General features: G+C 51.6%; 5 protein-coding genes across 6 annotated transcripts; 3 read left to right on the top strand and 2 right to left on the bottom strand.

Annotated features, from left to right (window-relative positions):
• LOC120948251 (protein FRG1 homolog) lies at positions 1–1063 on the top strand. Its single transcript, XM_040364384.2, has 3 exons — positions 1–154; positions 225–806; positions 873–1063. Exons 1-3 carry the CDS (start codon positions 96–98, stop codon positions 1018–1020), a joined length of 789 nt encoding a protein of 262 aa, XP_040220318.2. The 5' UTR covers positions 1–95; the 3' UTR covers positions 1021–1063.
• A 2-nt stretch (positions 1064–1065) lies between these two features.
• On the bottom strand, positions 1066–5923 carry LOC120948255 (DCN1-like protein 4). Of its 2 annotated transcripts, XM_040364389.2 has the most exons (6): positions 5768–5923; positions 4908–5334; positions 3915–4012; positions 3389–3642; positions 3092–3299; positions 1066–3023 (listed from the first exon to the last, which is right to left on the bottom strand). In XM_040364389.2, exons 2-6 carry the CDS (start codon positions 4997–4999, stop codon positions 2956–2958), a joined length of 720 nt encoding a protein of 239 aa, XP_040220323.1. In that variant the 5' UTR covers positions 5000–5334; positions 5768–5923; the 3' UTR covers positions 1066–2955. The 2 variants fall into 2 exon arrangements, with proteins under 2 accessions (XP_040220323.1, XP_040220324.1); XM_040364390.2 differs by lacking the exons at positions 4908–5334; positions 5768–5923 and adding an exon at positions 4111–4441.
• Positions 5924–6050: 127 nt separating this feature from the next.
• Positions 6051–6961, top strand: LOC120948250 (uncharacterized). Its single transcript, XM_040364383.2, has one exon. It carries the CDS (start codon positions 6051–6053, stop codon positions 6954–6956), a length of 906 nt encoding a protein of 301 aa, XP_040220317.2. The 3' UTR covers positions 6957–6961.
• Positions 6962–7003: 42 nt separating this feature from the next.
• Positions 7004–9128, top strand: LOC120948249 (MAPK/MAK/MRK overlapping kinase-like). The gene is made up of 6 exons (XM_040364381.2): positions 7004–7493; positions 7569–7773; positions 7850–8066; positions 8144–8598; positions 8670–8778; positions 8850–9128. The coding sequence occupies exons 1-6, from the start codon at positions 7472–7474 to the stop codon at positions 9039–9041; spliced, it is 1200 nt and encodes a 399-aa protein (XP_040220315.2). The 5' UTR covers positions 7004–7471; the 3' UTR covers positions 9042–9128.
• Positions 9129–9216: 88 nt separating this feature from the next.
• Positions 9217–13398, bottom strand: LOC120948244 (uncharacterized). Its single transcript, XM_040364373.2, has 3 exons — positions 12998–13398; positions 9628–12904; positions 9217–9552 (listed from the first exon to the last, which is right to left on the bottom strand). The coding sequence occupies exons 1-3, from the start codon at positions 13092–13094 to the stop codon at positions 9471–9473; spliced, it is 3456 nt and encodes a 1151-aa protein (XP_040220307.2). The 5' UTR covers positions 13095–13398; the 3' UTR covers positions 9217–9470.
• Between the last annotated feature and the right edge of the window lie 78 nt (positions 13399–13476).

Below are 13476 nucleotides of genomic sequence, written 5' to 3' on the forward strand. Positions count from 1 at the left end.
TGTAAACAAAGCCCGCTGTCAAACAGCCTATTTTCGATTGTTTACATCGATTGCAGCAAAATTTTTGGGAAGATATCCCTGCGAAAGCATCGAAAATGTCCGAATACAACAAAGCTAAAATCAGTAAACTCGTTCTGAAGGGTGAAAGTTCTAAGTAAGAACCGATGAGTGAGTAAAAATCGTATACAATTCTATAAAAACCTCCTCCTTTCCCGTCTTTCCAGGGGTACCAAGCGAAAGCACAAAAAGGACAAGAAGGATAAGGAAGCGAAGCGAGCGCTCGTGGTCGATACGGACGCGGTGAAGCATGGCGGTTGGTGGCAGGTCGCGAAAACTAGCGACATTACCGGCTCGATCGCACTCCAGTTCGATAAGCAGGCGTACGTAAAAGCACTGGACAACGGGCTTTTCACACTGGGCGCACCGCACAACGAGGGTGATCCGCCGGATCCGGAAGAAATCTTCAGCGCCGTACTGATCAACGAGCAGAAGGTGGCCTTCAAGTCCGGCTACGGCAAATACCTGAAGGTGGAGAAGGACGGCATGATAACGGGGCGGTCGGATGCGGTGTCGGCGCTGGAGCAGTTCGAGCCAGTGTTTGAGCAGGGCAAAACGGCACTGCTGGCGGCGAACGGTTGCTTCGTGTCGGTCGATCCGGAGGACGATGCGCTGGTGGCTATCAAGAAGAAGGTGGGCAGCGATGAGGTGTGCACGATACGGAGCTGCGCCGGAAGGGAGGACATCTCCAGCAAGGAGCTGCCGGTGGAGGAATCGGGCGATCTCGATCAAGTGGAGCTAAACTATGTGTAAGTATGGTGAATGGCTGCCGCAAAACTAGCAGTGAATATGTATTCATGTTCTATTATTTGCAGGAAAAAGTTTCAAAAGTTCCAAGACAAGAAGATACGCGTAAGCAAGGAGGACAAATTGACTCTGAAAAAGGCAAAGGAGGACGGCGCTCTGCATGAAGCATTGCTGGATCGGAGAAGCAAAATGAAAGCGGATCGATACTGCAAATAAGAATAGATTGTTCGCCCCCAATAAAGAACGCTTAAAGACACAAGGTTAAGATAAAGTATGTTTGGACTTTTATTACGCATATTATGACCGTTGCTGCCCTTTGCACCGGTACACCTCCTCTTCTCGGTACAAGTTGTCGTGCGCCCGCCTGCTGCTAATGTGTGTTACTTTGTCATACGATTAGTTTGATTTTGGTGAGAGTATAGTGGCGGCCGTAGTTTAATGTTGTTTTCTTTTTATCGTAATGATAGTAATGAATTTTGCCATAAGTTTTATCATCTCTGCATTTATGTGACTTTACTGTGTAGCTCCTTGCCAAAAACCATGCTACAAGCTAAACCGAATTTTGATGATCGACTATTTTATTTGCTGTAAGTGAACTCTTGTTTTTTGCGGTAATTTGTATGTCTGCCATTCGTTAATTACTTGTTTCTTTGTCTTACGGAAAGGGGTTCAAAGTTTGCTGCCATGAGTAAGATGGATGGCGGCTCACTAACTCTGCTCACTACTGCACACATCGCCACATCGATTTCAATCACCCAAAATTGTTTGCCCCCCCCTACCCACTTTATCGTTATCGGAATATCAGTTCGTTAGGGCCCTAGTCGCTGTGTGTGTGTGTGTGTGTGTGCCTTTTCCCGGTGACCCATCGTCCCGTCGTCCTGTCGTATGAAGCTAATTGTTATAAATATAAACTTGCGCGAACGGTCAACTCGTTCGTGTTTTTTTTGCGCATGCATCCTGTGCATTACGGAGTTTGTCTAAAAAAAACAAACAAACAGATTCCGTCTACGATTGCGGACAAAATTAGAAGAAGTTCTAAGTTTGTTTGTGTATGTGTGTGTGTGTGTCTGTGTGTACTGTGTTTCGTTTGGATTGGAACTGCCAGCCTCCCCCACTGGACGGGTAAGGGTACCCCTAATCTATCATTAGCAATTTCATTTATTGTTCTTTTCCTAACACTCACTCACTCACTCACACAATTCATTTCAGTTCTTTGCTTTCGTTTCCTCCTTTACCGTTTCGCGCTCGTGCGTATATGTGGTTTGCATAGATCCTAATTTCATTGTATTGCAATGTTGTGAAAAGAACATTGAATTCACGCGGTTCTGTTCGACCAGGCAAGCAAAATCAATTTGCAAAAAAAAAAACAAAACAAAACTAAAAATCATTGCTCCCGCACTTTCGTTTTTGGTTTCGGTTTTGAGGCTAATGCTGCTGAGGTGGGCGATATACTTGAGGAGGGCGGGAGGGAAAGTAAGAGAGATAGAGAGAGAGAGAGAGAGAACGAGAGAGAAGACAAAATGTATGTACGCTAATCTGCGCTAATCGATTGCTGCAGATTACGGTTAAGAAAGGTCCCTTAAACAAAGGTAAACAAAATGATAAGTTACCTACGAAACCTATGTCGCATTAGTGGTGTATGTTACAGCAAAGCGCATTAATATATGTATCGTAGTAGAATGTCCTGACATGAACACAATCCACTCAATATCTACATTACAGAAAAGGGTAATAGGTAAGCAGAAAATGATCCTTTCAAAAATATACATCACTCTCTAACCCATATTCATCGTTTTGCTCTGGACGCGGGAAGAATTTACGATTACTGCTGCTGTATATCCCCCCTTGCTTCGCTATCGCCCTGGCACCGTACTGCGTCGTGTTGGGTGTGTATGTGTGTACTGTCTCCCATGGAATTGCTAGACCAGATTTTTGGGTGGGAGATTCTACTGCTTGGGTTGTGTTGGTGTGAAGGGGGAAAAACAGGCGCCTACTAGGATGGGTTAAAAGGATCGTCGCTTTGTTGGTGCAGGATGAACCTTTTCGATGTTGTTTTTACTGTTGTTGTGGATTTTGTCTTCGAATTCTTACTGCAATCATGCGAACTGGGTGCGGGGCTCCTCCTCACGGCATCTAACGCTGCAGTAATCCTCAGCTAATCGTTGACTGTGCTCTCAATTGTCTTAACCATTCCACAAACTCGTCCAGCATGACGGGCCCTGCAAAGAAAGGCATTAGTATCGCTATGATATCTACAGGACCCTTGAAACGTGGGATTGATACTCACAAGCTCCATCGACATCGTAGTTTGTTAGATCGTTGGAGATGGTGCGGGAAAACTCTAGAATATTACACCACTGATCCTTGTTGATCACTTTGTACTTGGACTGCTCTAGGAATTGGGCAAATTGTGCATACAGTGGCCAGTGCTTGCCGAGTAGCAGCTGAAGCATTGCTTTCGCCGTCTCGATGTCCATGCTGCGCTGGTCTTTATCCTGTGGAAGCGAAACGGGCAGAATGGGGAGGGGTGATGGTCGCGCATTAGCCTCTCGCGGTGTAAGGGGAACGGGGGACCCACACTTACCCTTGCAAAATCGTACGCATATCTGTAGATGATTTTGAACGAGTTTGGGTCGTTGAGCATGCTTCGCAGATACTCCAGCTTGCACTGCACCTTGGAGGCCGTGTCGCACTGCAGATCCGTTAGCCCTTTGAGCCACTCGCTCTGCGTGAAGAAGCCCATCTGTTTGGCACCCATCTTGTACGCCAGCACAAGCATCGCCACATTCTCCGGCTCGACGCCAATGTCTTCGCAGAACTTTTCCATCCCTTCGGGACCTAAAAACGTGGGAAAAGTTGATTAGAAAAAAAGCCCCTTTTCGCTACATGTTTCCCTTCAAAAGACAAACAAAGCCAGTAAGTGCCAACGGCCCTTCCGTTTGTGGTCTAAAATTAGACCCATTGTTTACCGGCCACCGGAGGTGCACTTGGTCCTTAGCGAAGCGACTCAGCGGGCTCTTTTTTGCCGATTACTTAACACATTTGCACGCACACACAAAAACACGCACATAATACACGTACGGTGGTTGAGCTGTGTTTCGCCATCTTACCTAAAGTGTCCGGATCGTCCGGCGTGGTGTACTCCCGGAACCAGGTGAGGCATCGTTTCTGATTGAAGGCGTCCTCCGATTTGCTGTAGCGCCGTGAGCTGCAAGCGAAAGGCAAAACAAACCATGTCAGTGTAACAATGGCAACGGTGAAATAGACCCATCCCAAGTAGGCGCCGCATATCCGCAAGATCCGTACATTCCGTCACCCATCTCGTATATAGCTCGCCTCCGTTCCGTTGACAGATCAGTCGAGAAACGCGCTACACATTCGCCACTTCAGACGTTCGGCTACTATCGAACATCGAAGAAAACCCGTCCCTTTCGCCCTGCCAGCCGGAAAAATGAGGCCGAATGGACCGAAAGAATGATAATGTCGAGTCGCACCACAACAGACACTTTTATCACTGTTATCGTGTTCTTCACTCGCTGTTCTACACACGCTCGGGGCGCAAGAAAAACCCACACCACACCGTGCTTGGTGGTGCTGGTGCTTGTTTCGGGGACGGTGTTTCGCTGACAAATGGAAAGTGAAAATTAGGAAGGAAAGCAACTCTCATTCGCTTGCTGCGGACCTCCCTGTGTATGCCCCTGTGTGTGTGTGTATGCCCCTGTGTGCTAAAAATATCGTGTTGATCTTTTTTTAAAAAAGACGCGCCACGCTGCACATACTGCCATTGCTACTACGTGGGCATAAGAGAGCGTAGCGCTAATTTAGCTCCACCGACCAGGTCGGTCATTTTGAGGGGGAAGGAAGGAGGTTGGCAGGAGACGGGAGGTGAGACGGGGAACCAAGCAACTTATCGTTCGAGCAAAGGGGGAAACAAACGTATAAATCAAATGCACGCCTGGACACAGCGGTCACGACGTGTCCCAAACATCCTGTACGGGTCAGGCTCATTATCGGGGCTCTTACCACACACGCACCAACCGTAGACAACAAATGACGTCGAAATCGGGAAGGTGCTTCCTCTCCCTTTTGCTGCTGCGACTTACCTTTGATAACTATTTCGCTGTCGCTTGGTCGACTGCTGGTCTTCTTCGCTGGGCCGCATGTCTATGGCGTGACGACGTTTACCTCTGGGCATTTGTAATCTGTCAATTGTGGAGCGTTTGCTTCCTGCAGGTCCAAGTGGGCACTGACGGCGGAATCTCCTGGGCTGTCCTGCTAGGCGTTGGTTGCTTCTCTGAATCGAGCGGCCAGCTATGTCCACATCAGTTTGTTCACGTGCACACGGGAGCCAATCGTCGTTTGTTTTGCGAAATCACAACCACCAGCAAACGCAGCAGCCTTACTGAGCGATCAGTCTTCACGACGATCCAGGCAGTACCGTCCCGTCGTTGTTGTGTCCCGAGCAAAGGGACGGAAGTTTCCCGGATAAGTTGATGAGGGTTTAAGGCAAATGGATCCCAGCAACCCAAGCTGTTCACGCACGGCATGGAAAGAGAGAGAGAGAGAGAGAGATAAAAACGAGTTGGGGGAAATATTATCAGTGTGTGTAAACTTTGCCCTTAAATACGGCAATACGGTGACAAAAATCAATACTGAATATCTTAAAATTGGCTGCTTAGGCTGTTTGGGGCACCCGTTTCCGGATGTGCACAGCGGTACCCGGATGTGTATCGGTCCTTTAGCGGGCGTCGCACTACCCAGCTGCAAGCGTTTCACCCGGAAAAGTAGACACAGCTTTCCGACTGTGTTTCGCTGTCGGGTATCGCGTGTCCGCTGTGGCTGCTGCGCTCTGAGCTGAGTCTGAGGGAACGATTTGCCCCGGAACGCAGCATCAGCCGTGAGCTCTGGGCGTGCTGGGAGGCAGAACACCGAAGGCAGCCACAGCAGGTTGAGCGATACTTACCTTTCCAGAACGATTGGCCCCAAAGGCTATCGCGCAGTGCACGGGGAGGAAAAAGTAGTCAGCAGGTACGGGTAGGAAAAAGTATACACTTGGTGTCGCTTTCGTGTGGCGATGCTGCTGCTGCTACTGCTGCTGCTGCTGCTGATGATGATGATGGTTATGCTTTCATGTTTTCAACAACGCAACGGGAAGGGAAACGACGAAGCTCGACGAACGACGGTAATCACATAGTCGAACCCACTGCTACAATCTGCGTTGCTCGATGCAATGATGGGGTTCGACTATGCATCGAGCTGTCAAACCGCGATCAGGAAACGCGAGCGAAAGAGATATCAAGCGAACGAAGCGAGACGCAGCGCACGTGCTGTCAAAACGTCAAACGGCGATTCAAAGTGTTGTCGAAAATGTGAACCGCTTTCGCGTCCTTGCATTCGTTTACCTGGAAATTCTGGTGTACCTGTTTGTTGTGTTTGCCTTTCGACTGTTTGAGCTTGGCAGAAAGCTACCCCTTGTGCGAAGTGCGTCTCGCGAGGAAACGATCGAACGAATAGTTTACCCACGCCACGACGTTCGCCTAGCCCCCAAAATTACGATGCACAAAGTCACAACGGCACCAAAGACCGTTGGTGGCAGCATCAGCAGCAATAGGCTGGCGACGGCTGGACCACCGGTACGGAAGGAGTACGAATCGAGCTCGTCCGATGAGGACGGGTACCTGTCGCCGTTCAACGGATCGGACGACGGAAGTGGAGTGGCGGAGGGCAGCCTGCTCGACGAAATGCCACCATTCTCTGCCTGCTCGATGTCGCCCTCGGCCCGATCACTGTCACCGATCGAGCTGGAACCGTTCGAATCGCCCACCTCGACGCCAAAATCCGGCCGCAGCTGCTACTCGGGCTGCAGCACGCCGCTGTACGGGATGACGCCACCACCACCAGCCGCCAGCACCACCGGCACCAACGGTCAGCAGCCGGCCGAAGGGTATGTAACGCTGGACGAAATACATGCCCGCATCGGACTGACCCCGCCGGATGGGAACGTTAGCCGGAGTCGGCTGAATTTGGAAACCATCTTCGAGGGCGTGTTCCTGGAAACACCACCAAAGAAAGAGTTCCAGTCGAAGGGGAATCTATTCCGCCGGTCCATACGGAACCGGGCGCTGCTGTTCGAGAAGGTGGAGAAGCTGTGAAAAGCATGCATGACCCTGGCAATAGGATAAGTGCAGATGTGTTATGCATTTAAGATAGTGGAATACTGTTTTACGATTTGAAATTTCGCCAACGTTTGCAATAGAGAAGCTGTTGCAGAGAGAGTTAGAGGTTGTTATTATTTCGTAAGAACCACCGCAGAAGCGAGTATGGAGGAAAACGGAGAAGATACCACCATGTGGGTCAGGTTTATTCCAATCGTAGGGAAAATACTTTATAAGCAAGCACAGGGGAACGTTGTGCCTTTTTCGCGACTTTGCTCACGAAATGTATGATAGGAACTGTAGTAACCAATCAAGGAGCGCAGGAATTCAATAAATTTCTAATCCAAGTACACATGTACAAAGGAGTCGTTGAGTTTTCATCCGTTCGTATGGAATTTGCACGGTTTGGTGTGTGTATCTCGATTGTCCGCATGGTTGGTTTATTTGATAATTGTTATTTTTTTCGAAAGCAAACGGTCGTTCACTGGTAAAAAAACGGAAAGACAGGAAAGATGAGTACCTTCAAAATAACAGGTAAGCAATATTTGGTAACGCATTGATTATAAATTCATATATTTATCTTCTGTTCTTTCTCACTCCTGCCAACAGGATACGACATCATTCACCAAATCGGAAGCGGAGCCTATTCGGAAGTGTTTCTCGTGCGCTGTCGGAAGTCGGGCAAATCCTATGCCGCCAAACATCTGATCGATAGCTGCAGTGATTTGATGTGCGATGTAGCGTACGCTGAGATACAGCTCATGAAGTCGGTGCCGAGCCATCCGAACGTTATGCAGCTATGTGACCACGTGTTGTAAGTTTTAAACTGCGGACGGTTGCATCGGGAAATGATGGACCAACTCTGATCTGTAATATTTATATATTTTTAGAGAAAACAAAAGCCTAACTTTAATCATGCACCTGATGGACATCAACCTGTACGAGTACATGCAGAAACGGGTGCGACCGTTTTCGGAAAACCGCGTCCGAAAAATGCTCTACCAGATCGTGCTGGGGCTGGAGCATCTGCACCAAAACGGCATATTCCATCGGGACGTCAAGCCGGAAAACATTTTAGTAAAATTTTCCTCCGGAATCATTGGCAAGGTGGGGTGTGGACCTGGATCTCAAGTGGTAATGGAAACTCATTTATTTTGGATGTTCGCTTTTTTGTTTGTTTTTAGAGAGAAACCCTCCAGCTGGCAGACTTTGGAACGGCGGCCACGATCGCACAACGTCCGCCGTACGCCATCTACATCGCTACCCGGTGGTATCGGGCCCCGGAATGTATGCTTTCCATGGGTTACTACGGTCCCAAGATGGACGTTTGGGCGGTCGGGTGCTGTTTCTATGAAATGCTGACGCTGAAGCCACTGTTTCAGGGTGAAAACGAGATCGAGATGCTGGACTGCATACACGAGCTGCTCGGTTCCCCGTCGTCCGCTGTGCTGGAGCGGTTCCGGCCGTGGAATGTAAAGAACTTAAAGTTTGCTAAGCGTCAAGCCACTGAACTACGGTGGCATCTGCCGCTCATGAACGTGTTCGGGATGGATTTGATGAAGAAGATGCTCGCATACTGTCCCGATCAGCGGTTATCGTCGAAAAATGTCGCAAACCATACCTATTTCGAGGAGCTTATGTATGGTTCAAAGGGAGGGCGGTGACAAAGCTTTCCCAGTGGTTTATACCCTTTTCTCTTCTCATTTTCAGAAGGCACAAAAAATTGTCCAAATTCTCGCTAAGTCACCAAAGCCTGTACAACGAAGTGAACGAACATGAGATGAAATCGTGCGCGGGACAGCTCAGGAACAAAACGAAGGTAAGTCAGTGCAACACCCCGGTACGATAACGACGGGGACAGCACATTGATCAATCGTTTCCTGTTTGCAGCATCAGCATCTAATGCCGGATTCGTCGGTCGCGAGTGTGCAAAGCTTCAAAACGAACAACACGTTCCACTTTCTTTCGCCGGAGGAGCAGACGAAAATTAACAAGCAACGCGAACGCTTCTGGAATATGAATCCGAAAAGCATAGAGCATAAATTGTGGTGCAATGAACCGCTGTACCGCCGGGAAAAGTAAGCTCTCCCGCGCGACGATACGGATTCACCACTAGGAAAGTGAGGTAGTTTTGTAATTTTATGTATATTTTGATACATTTGCTTTGATTCATGCACCAGGAGAAGTGTTTCAGGGTTTCATGGATCGTTTACACGGCTTCTAGAAAAAAAAAATCCATTTACATCCGTGGCGTAAATCCGTTTCATTGTGCAAGAGCGCACTCACTTTATTCGCTAAATGACTCTCGGATGACTCGTGACTGCAAATCAGGTACATTGGGGTTGCAACGTGATTATCCCTTCCCGTCCATCCTTCTACACACGCGATTGGGCGTGTAGCTTGAAACAGCGTGATTTCCGACGACTTTCCTCCCTATTGCGGTGGCTTGAGACGCTTGTGCGCTTAAGTACACTTTCTCGTACGTGAAACTCCCCTCTTTCGGCCTTCCTTTTAGGCCGTCATCATAAGCTGTTCCAGGTCATCACGATTGAACAGCTTAATCTTGAGGAAACCCGGGTTCAGTTCGGTGTATCTGTAATGGAGTGGATTACAAAGAAAAAACATGAGTCTCCACACCAACCCCAAATCACACTGCTACGGCACCTACCTTATGTTCTTAACTCTCAGCATGGCTTTAACACGCTGCTTGATGATTGGTTTGCCATCGGCGGAATGCAATCCGCGCCCCGTGATGATGTACAGCGTCTTGAAGCGTTGCTGCGAGTTGAGCAGATTCGAGGCATGCTCGGCAAGGAACAGCTCCAAGCAGCGCAGCGCCTCCTGCGAGTGGAGATAGTGCAGATCGAGCACCTCGTCATTGTTCAGCTTCAGCTTGTGCACCTCCATGATGCAGTTGGACGCCCGGCTGTTGTACATGTCGATCTTGGTCCGGTGCAGGCGCGCAATCTGCGAGTAATAGTCGGCCAAACCCGGCACATTGCGCTGAATCGCCTGCCGGGCCTTTGCGTGGCATTCGTTCTTCAGGTCGAGATGATGCTGGGCCAGATTGCGACACTCTTCCGCCTTGATTAGGTGGAAATTGATCGCCTCCTCGCCGGACAGACTCGACCCGGTCGGGGACGGGGTGGCGAAGGTGGGTGAGCTGAACAGATCGAGCAGCTTTTGCTTCTCGTGTTCGGCCCGCTTCTTCAGCAGCTCCTCCTTCTCCAGCATCTGCTGGCGCACGGTGTCCGGGATGGAGGCGTTCAGCACCTGCACCGTCTCGTCGAAGCGATTGTTGTGCGCAGCGAGAATCTCCACCAGATCGTCACCGTTCAGGTGCGGGAACATTTCCTTCAGCTTCTGCTGCGACATCTGCTGGGCCAGGTCGGGCGGTCCGTCCGCCTTCTGCCAGGTGGCGTTCGTTTCCTTCTGGTAGGCGGCCAGCGCTTCCTCCATCTCGATGATGTCCTTCATGTTCGGCTCGCCGGACGGGTCTGGCGGTTTGAACAGGGCGGGATACTTTTCCTCCGTCTGCATCAGCTGCGCCATGCGGGCGTCCTCCCGCAGGCTGCGCTGCCGCTCCTCCTCGGTGTAGCTGTAGACCGAATCGAGGAACAGCAGGTACAGCTGCTCCGCCGTCTCCGTTGCCATGAACACGCGCGTCCGGTCGGATTGCAGGTCGTCCAGCTCGAGCGACTTGGGACAGTGCTTGTCCCGGAAGATGGCGTGCAGCTGCTGCACCAGCTCGACGCCGAGCCGCAGCTCGACCACCTCACTGTCCGTCGCCTTGTCGGCCGTCTCCAGATCGAGCAGCTCCTCGGGCGGCGACTCGTCGGCGGCCGGGACGATGCGTCTGGCCAGGCGCAGCTTCTGAATCGGTTCCGAGAAGTGTTCGTTGCCGAGTATGAACCGTGCCTCGATTTCCTTCTTGAGCGCTTGGGCGTTTTCCTTGCTGTTGTGCTGCTGGCCCCCCTGCCCCGTCCGCCGGACCGTTTCGCGCGGTGACTGATGTCCCGAGGAGCCGCCGGCGGGTGTGTAGCTTGCGGCGGCTAGCATTTGGTCCGCTTCCAAGGTGTCCACCTCGAGCAGCGACGGTGCGACCGGTACCACCGGGACAGCTTTCGGCACCGGTTCGTTGCAGCTACATTCCAGCAAGTTCCACTTGACCGCCGTCTCCGTGAGGGCATCTACCAGCTCACCACCTTCCTCTCGCCGCCGTTGGCCAGATGAAGAGCCAGCATCGCCGAACGGGTTTTCAAAGTTTTCCAACTTTTGCTCCTCGAGCAGCAGGTTCGCCACCCAGTCACCATCGCCGCTGCACTTCTCGAACAGATCCCACAGGTAGGACTCCGGTACCTTTGGGTAGAGGTTGCAGATCTCCGAAAAGCTCGCGTTCTCATTCGGGCAGCCGCGCTTGTGCTTCGTCAAGGCGATTCGCTTTTTGTCCGTCTTTTTCGACGCCTTCTCCTTGCCTGGCGTTTGGAGAGCGGTGGACGGAGGAAGGGCTTTCTGTGCCGGATCGGTAAACTTTGCCGGCAGCTTGGTCGGTTCCTTCACGCTGGAAAGGAGATACTCCGCAATCGGTTCGTGGAGCGGATTGGACGTTCGCTGGGGTTGCGATTCTAGCTCTAGCACGCTCACCGGTGGGACAGGTTTCGTCGACGAGGACGCCGACGACGACGTTTGACCCCAGAACTGATTGCTTTCCGTGTCGTACGGCTTCCAGTTGGTGGCCGTCTTGCGCCAGTCGTCCGTAAAATCCCAGACAAAATCGTCCTCGTCAAGCCGGATGGTTGCGCCACCGATTGCACCGGCCGGTTCGCCGACGCAATCCACCTCCATCGCGCCCTGGTGCCCGGTGGAGTCGGGCACTTTAATGGGCGTGCCTATCTTTTGCGGATCGCGAGGCGGCTTCGGCGGCGGTATGGCGGAAAGGTTAGGCTTCTGTCCGCCGTTGTCTTTTGTCGCTTTCGTCATGCCACCCTCCCATGCGTCATTCCACTGTGCGGTCGCCGTTTGCGACGGTTGGTCCACCGGTGCCCGCTGCTCGTCGCCAGTAATGAGCAAGTCGCTCGGCAGGATCGGATAGTGGCGCATCTTGACTGGAATGTACAGCGCGTGCTCGAGCTTGCACATCCGGTACAGATCCTGCACGCTCGCAAGCTTCTCGTAGTTCTGCAGCATCCGCTTGATCTTCGGCTCCGGCACGCCGTGCGTGTTGCGTATCGCCAGGCTGCGGCTGTTGTTCCGCCAGTGCGTTTGCGGCTCGAGCACCTCGAGAAAGTACCCGTGGTCGGCCGCCATCTGCACGTACGGATACATCTCCCACAGGCAGATGTTCGTGTTGTCTACCACGATCGGGCTCCAGCCGTCACGTGCCTTCGCTAGCACGTTTTGCTGATTAAAGCGATGGGCCGCGTCGATCGCATCGGGCTGGAATTTGTACACACCGTTCACCATGAAGTAGTCGTCGGCGCTGAATATGTGATTACGATAATCGCCCCCCGAAGTGTGGTCGATAAGCGCCCGCGATAGGTGCGATTTGCCACTGCCCGGTGCTCCACGCATCAGCACCATGACGCGATAACCTTGGCCCACCATGTCGAGGATGTTTTGATAGTTCGCCGGCTGGTCCGGCGCTGGCTTGTGCTTGCCGGGGCCCCGGGGCCGCTGGCTGGCGCTGTTGCCGGGCTGCTGAAATTGCACCGGCAAGCTGCCCTTCTGCAGCAGGCTCGCGAAGCTGGTGGCCATCTCCGACGGGAGGTTGCCTTTCGCCACGTTCACCTGCTTGCGGGTAGCGCCGGTCGAGGAGTCGGGCCCATCGGTGGGCGATGGTGGTGGTGGTGGTAATGCTATCGGCAGTGCTGCGTCCGGTTTCGGCCGGTCCGGGGATGAAACGATCTGTTCCTCGTCCTTCAGCAGCGCTTCGACACACGCGTTCACTAGACACCGCAGTCGAAGGGAAAGCAAACGGTTCGGTCAGTTTGGACAGGAAAGGAGGCGAAAACCTTGAAAACGCAATGACGCATACTCACAGTCGTCGTACTGCTCGATCGTGGCAATGATTCGCTCCTGCTCAATATGATCACCGAACATTTCCGTCAGGTGTGCTAAAATTTCGTCCCTACACATTGTGGTGCGGCGGTTTCTTTCCTTCTTTCTATGGTAGGATGGCTTCACGATAGCGCTCGTGGGGATTTTGTTTATCAGCTAGGGCGTCCCGTCGAATGGCTGGCGTGGTGTATGGCAAACCGATAACACTTCATACTAATGAGCGGAGGAAAAAACAAAACAGTACACCCTTTGCAGCGAGCGTGACACGACACACAATCACTTTCACACGGTAAAAACACTCAGAAAAAGGGAAAAGATACGAATTAAGGCGCGCACTTCACGGTAGTTGGGGTGGTAAAAACGTCGTAAAAACAAACACGTAAATAGAACAATGTGGCGAAATATGAAAGTGACAGCTGGCGGGAGCGCTCGCGTCGAAGCTGGCAACACTGCCGCGCTT

The sequence above is a fragment of the Anopheles coluzzii genome, chromosome 2 (genome assembly GCF_943734685.1).
Source record: "Anopheles coluzzii chromosome 2, AcolN3, whole genome shotgun sequence".
Taxonomy (NCBI): Eukaryota; Metazoa; Arthropoda; class Insecta; order Diptera; family Culicidae; genus Anopheles; species Anopheles coluzzii.

What these genes read in the sequence shown, in the direction of transcription:
- LOC120948251 (XM_040364384.2), top strand. Translation starts at nt 96, where the DNA reads ATGTCCGAATACAACAAAGCTAAAATCAGTAAACTCGTTCTGAAGGGT. An exon ending in CTGAAGGGTGAAAGTTCTAA is followed by an intron (nt 155 to 224) that starts GTAAGAACCGAT and finishes CCGTCTTTCCAG; the next exon opens with GGGTACCAAGCGAAAGCACA. An exon ending in CAAGTGGAGCTAAACTATGT is followed by an intron (nt 807 to 872) that starts GTAAGTATGGTG and finishes TATTATTTGCAG; the next exon opens with GAAAAAGTTTCAAAAGTTCC.
- LOC120948250 (XM_040364383.2), top strand. Translation starts at nt 6,051, where the DNA reads ATGCATCGAGCTGTCAAACCGCGATCAGGAAACGCGAGCGAAAGAGAT.
- LOC120948255 (XM_040364389.2), bottom strand. Translation starts at nt 4,999, where the DNA reads ATGCCCAGAGGTAAACGTCGTCACGCCATAGACATGCGGCCCAGCGAA. An exon ending in CAGCGAAATAGTTATCAAAG is followed by an intron (nt 4,013 to 4,907) that starts GTAAGTCGCAGC and finishes TTTCGCTTGCAG; the next exon opens with CTCACGGCGCTACAGCAAAT. An exon ending in ATGCGTACGATTTTGCAAGG is followed by an intron (nt 3,300 to 3,388) that starts GTAAGTGTGGGT and finishes TCGCTTCCACAG; the next exon opens with GATAAAGACCAGCGCAGCAT.
- LOC120948249 (XM_040364381.2), top strand. Translation starts at nt 7,472, where the DNA reads ATGAGTACCTTCAAAATAACAG. An exon ending in CCTCCGGAATCATTGGCAAG is followed by an intron (nt 8,067 to 8,143) that starts GTGGGGTGTGGA and finishes GTTTGTTTTTAG; the next exon opens with AGAGAAACCCTCCAGCTGGC. An exon ending in ACCTATTTCGAGGAGCTTAT is followed by an intron (nt 8,599 to 8,669) that starts GTATGGTTCAAA and finishes TCTCATTTTCAG; the next exon opens with AAGGCACAAAAAATTGTCCA.
- LOC120948244 (XM_040364373.2), bottom strand. Translation starts at nt 13,094, where the DNA reads ATGTGTAGGGACGAAATTTTAGCACACCTGACGGAAATGTTCGGTGAT. An exon ending in GATCGAGCAGTACGACGACT is followed by an intron (nt 12,905 to 12,997) that starts GTGAGTATGCGT and finishes TGCGGTGTCTAG; the next exon opens with TGAACGCGTGTGTCGAAGCG. An exon ending in CTGAGAGTTAAGAACATAAG is followed by an intron (nt 9,553 to 9,627) that starts GTAGGTGCCGTA and finishes ACTCCATTACAG; the next exon opens with ATACACCGAACTGAACCCGG.